This window comes from Octopus bimaculoides, chromosome 2, assembly GCF_001194135.2.
Source record: "Octopus bimaculoides isolate UCB-OBI-ISO-001 chromosome 2, ASM119413v2, whole genome shotgun sequence".
Taxonomy (NCBI): Eukaryota; Metazoa; Mollusca; class Cephalopoda; order Octopoda; family Octopodidae; genus Octopus; species Octopus bimaculoides.
The window spans coordinates 124166601-124170449 of NC_068982.1; the positions used below are offsets into that span (position 1 = coordinate 124166601).

General features: G+C 30.5%; 1 protein-coding gene across 1 annotated transcript in view; it reads left to right on the top strand.

The window, feature by feature from the left end:
• LOC106870974 (centrosomal protein of 290 kDa-like) overlaps window positions 1-3849 on the top strand; it is a 92127-nt gene that overhangs the window by 15242 nt on the left and 73036 nt on the right. Inside the window, exons 6-9 of the mRNA XM_014917224.2 lie at window positions 935-988; window positions 1423-1575; window positions 2409-2522; window positions 3397-3465. Coding sequence (XP_014772710.2) covers window positions 935-988; window positions 1423-1575; window positions 2409-2522; window positions 3397-3465 — 390 coding nt within the window. The remainder of the gene's footprint in view (window positions 1-934; window positions 989-1422; window positions 1576-2408; window positions 2523-3396; window positions 3466-3849) is intronic.

A 3849-nucleotide genomic window follows, 5' to 3' on the forward strand; every position in this document is an offset into this window, starting at 1 on the left:
ATATATATATATATATAATTGATGAAGGAAATGGAAGATGGATTTAGTATGAATCTTTATTCACCATAACGGCCATTTCAACCTATTCTGCAGGTGTCCCGTTGGGGTAGGATATTTTGCCTCTGGTTGTGTTGCATCAATTAGTGCAGGCTGTGTCACTTCAGGTGCTTGGTGTGAAAAAAGATATCCCACTAAATATACTGAGTTCTCTTTGGCAAATTGTTCTTGCTCATTGTACGTTGGTGCACAGACAGAAGGTAGAATAATTTGGGGGTTGCAGGATGACATCAGGTAACCCAAACAGTGAATGTGCTTTAACTGGCATACTAATAGACATATAACCAAAGTCCAAATAGTTACACATGCACGCACGCATCCACAAATATATGGTGGTTATCTACTCTGTATGCAGAGTCTGACCACCTCTTGTACTTGTACCTTAGATCCCTCATGGCGTCTGATGTGGCTTTTTAAACCAGACAATGTATTGAAAAAACACCCACATAGATTGCATATCTAATTTGGACCACCAAGAGCTGCAGTTAAGTTCTGATCTTTGTAGATTTTAAAATGTCTTTTGAGGCCTCCGTTAGATTTGCAGACCTTATGGCATACACAGCATTGACAGGTGTGCTCAGATATATAGGCAGAGTAGTTGGTAGAGGAACACTTCAGTAGTTAACAGCCATCCAACAAATGTGTAAATATGTGTATATCATTTTATATATTCTTATATATGTATATAAGTATATTTTTCCTTTTTCTCCTATATATATATATATATATAATTTATATTTAAATCTTATTTTATTTATATTTTTAAATTATATATATATAAACATATACTAGTTTCTATCTAGCTGGTATCAAATTAATGTACCATCATCATATATCATATATCATATATGAAAGACATTCTTTTTTTTACTTTCAGTATAATTCACAGATCATTGATCTTGACAGAGAAAAGAGTGTTCTGCGCCAAGAAGTAAGAAAAACATATTCTTTCTGTATTGGATTTAAATCTCTTTCATGCATTGTTCTATTCCACTAAAAACTGCTGCATTCATTAAGGCCACTATCAAACTTTAGAAACAGTTCACACTTCCTATTTTACATCCTTATTCTTAGATCTAACCAGTACTTTCTTGTATAGATGGGAAGATTTAAAAATATGTTTTACATCAATAAATATGACAAAATTTCTCTTCTTGCTGTAAGATTGATGTATTCTAATTAGCCTTGTTTTGTATGGGAACCTCAGATTTTACCTGGTCTTTTTATCAAATGCAGAGAAATATAAGAAAGAAAATTATTTTTACCATAAAGCATCAAGTTCAGTTTTTTTTTTACTATATTTCTCATCTTTACTATGTTTTATTTTGTAATAGTACTTGTATTTGTACAATTTTATACTTCTAGAATGATCAAATGAGACAGGACATCAGTGACTATAAAATGCAGCTACAATCTCAAAGAGATAATTTATTGCATCAGAAAGAAGGAGATCTGGAATATAAAGAAAAAGTATTACAAAAGAATCGACAGCTTGGTGAGGCAATGGAAGAATTACAGGTTTAAGTATCTCTACTTTGAAGTCCTTTTATTCTAATACTTTCTTTCCTTGAACTGCTGCTCTCTGGAACTTACTACTACCGTCTTGTTTCCTTCTGGTCTATGATACTCAATCCTTCAAGTTTTAAGTCAAGTAACATCTTTTGAATTTATAAGCCCCTTCTTTGTAGTCTCTTATGCTTCAGTGGTCTCAAGCCTTGTTTGGGACAAAATCATATTTAAAAAAAATATAGATAAAATAATATGATATACTGCAGAGTTGAAAAATGATTAATTTAAAGAGGCTTTCATACTTTGTTAAAATACTTTGTCATTAATGACGTTTTGTTATAATGCAAATAAAAATATAAAATGGAAACCATGAAAAGTAACAAAAAATTTTCTTTGATCACAAAACTAGTTTTGAGAAGGGTACCATTGTTTCTGTCCCTTAAAACAACCATCTTGGTCTACGGAATGAGACTTTGCCATGATTTTTAATTCTGTATATGAGGATAGATATTGTGGTAATTTGCAATTAAAAAAAAATCGTACTTTTTTCATTCCTACCCTCATCAAGAATATGGTATCAAAGACATGACAGTGTTTAATTGAGAATCTAATTAACAATCTGCTTGATAATTATTTCTCTTCCACGTTAGTATCCATGAACAATGTTCGAATTTTGAAACAGCTAAAACAGAAGCAGTACCTAATGCATCTCTCTTAGAAACAAATCTCATACCCCTTTCTCTAATCTATATCGATTTATTTCTTGGCGCTGTTGATTGCTCCTACTTTTCTTGAAATAAGACAAATGACATAATTTCAGATTTCTATTTTCATTTACACAGAATTTAACTGATGCTAATGAAGAACTGAAAGAGCAAGTTGAAAAACTGACCAAAAAGTTGGCAGAAGCTGTCAAGGATATTGATCAAACAACTGAAGATTATTTAAGACTTAAGGTAATTTATATTAAAGTTATACTCTTAACAATTGTTTGGAAATTTGGTAAAGAAATCAAAACATTTTCTCATATCTTCCATTCAGTGTTATATATTCAAATATATTTGAAGGAAGTTCCTATCAGTGTATGAATAAATTTATGCAATGGCTGAGTAAAACTTTAAATAAAATCCTTGAGATAAATACTCAATGCAGTAATATTATTGTTCTACTGTCCACTGTTGTAATTTCACTATCTATTGTGGAATTAACTTTGTATTATTCAAAGTTAGAATGGCCCTGCGGTCTCATATCATGCTCAAAAGTTCATCAGGAGTCATGTTTATCTGAATAGATTCAAGGAACATGTTTATGTGCCTCATCAAAATACTTTGGCTTGTGATTGAAGACTACAAACAATAGACATGTTCAATTTTGAAGTACATCAATGAAGGATAGTTAGCGTTTGCTTCATGCCACACTAAAAGACAGTTCATTTTTACTGCTATGGGAAAATGATTTTTCAAAGTTAATGTGAAAGCCTAGAATATATATTTGCCACTTCAGTCAACAACCAAATACATTACAAAAGTAAATATAAAAGACATTTAAAAAATAGAAAAAAGTCATCATAGAATGTAATGCTGAGAGGAAATATAATTGATTGAACATTCAAATTAAATGCAAAATCTGCATGGTAATTGATTTTGTGTTGCTTAACTTTGGTGGTTGGACAGAAGCTGGTGATTTGAAAGTAATATAGCCATTATTGATTTTTTTGTCTTCAGTTCCTTAGTTGTAACTATTCTATGCATAATTATTTCCAGAAACTATTCCATACATAAATATCTGTAAGGGTTGACTATAATATTTATCTAATATCTATTTGTACAGAAAATTGTTGATGATGGTGATAATATCAATGATAGATTGAAAGAAGAGAATATAATAATGAAAAGCCAGGTTGGTTTAAATATTTTTCTGAAACTATAAAAAATATGTGAAAATATGTACATCTACCTCCAAATTGCTGACTTTGTGCCAAAATTTGAAACTGATATATCTTATAAATAAATAAATATATAAATAGATAAATAAATAAATATATATATATACATGTATAAGGGATGACCACTAGGTGGACATCCAGTCCACCTAATGGTCATCTCTTATACACGTGTAGTACAATTTTTTCTGAATTTTCAGATTTTTTTATATGCTAGGCCACTTGGTTTTAAATTGAATTAATATTCAATTTATCACTCTATCTATAAATATATATATATACATGTATAAGGGATGACCACTAGGTGGACATCCAGTCCACCTAATGGTCATCTCTTATAC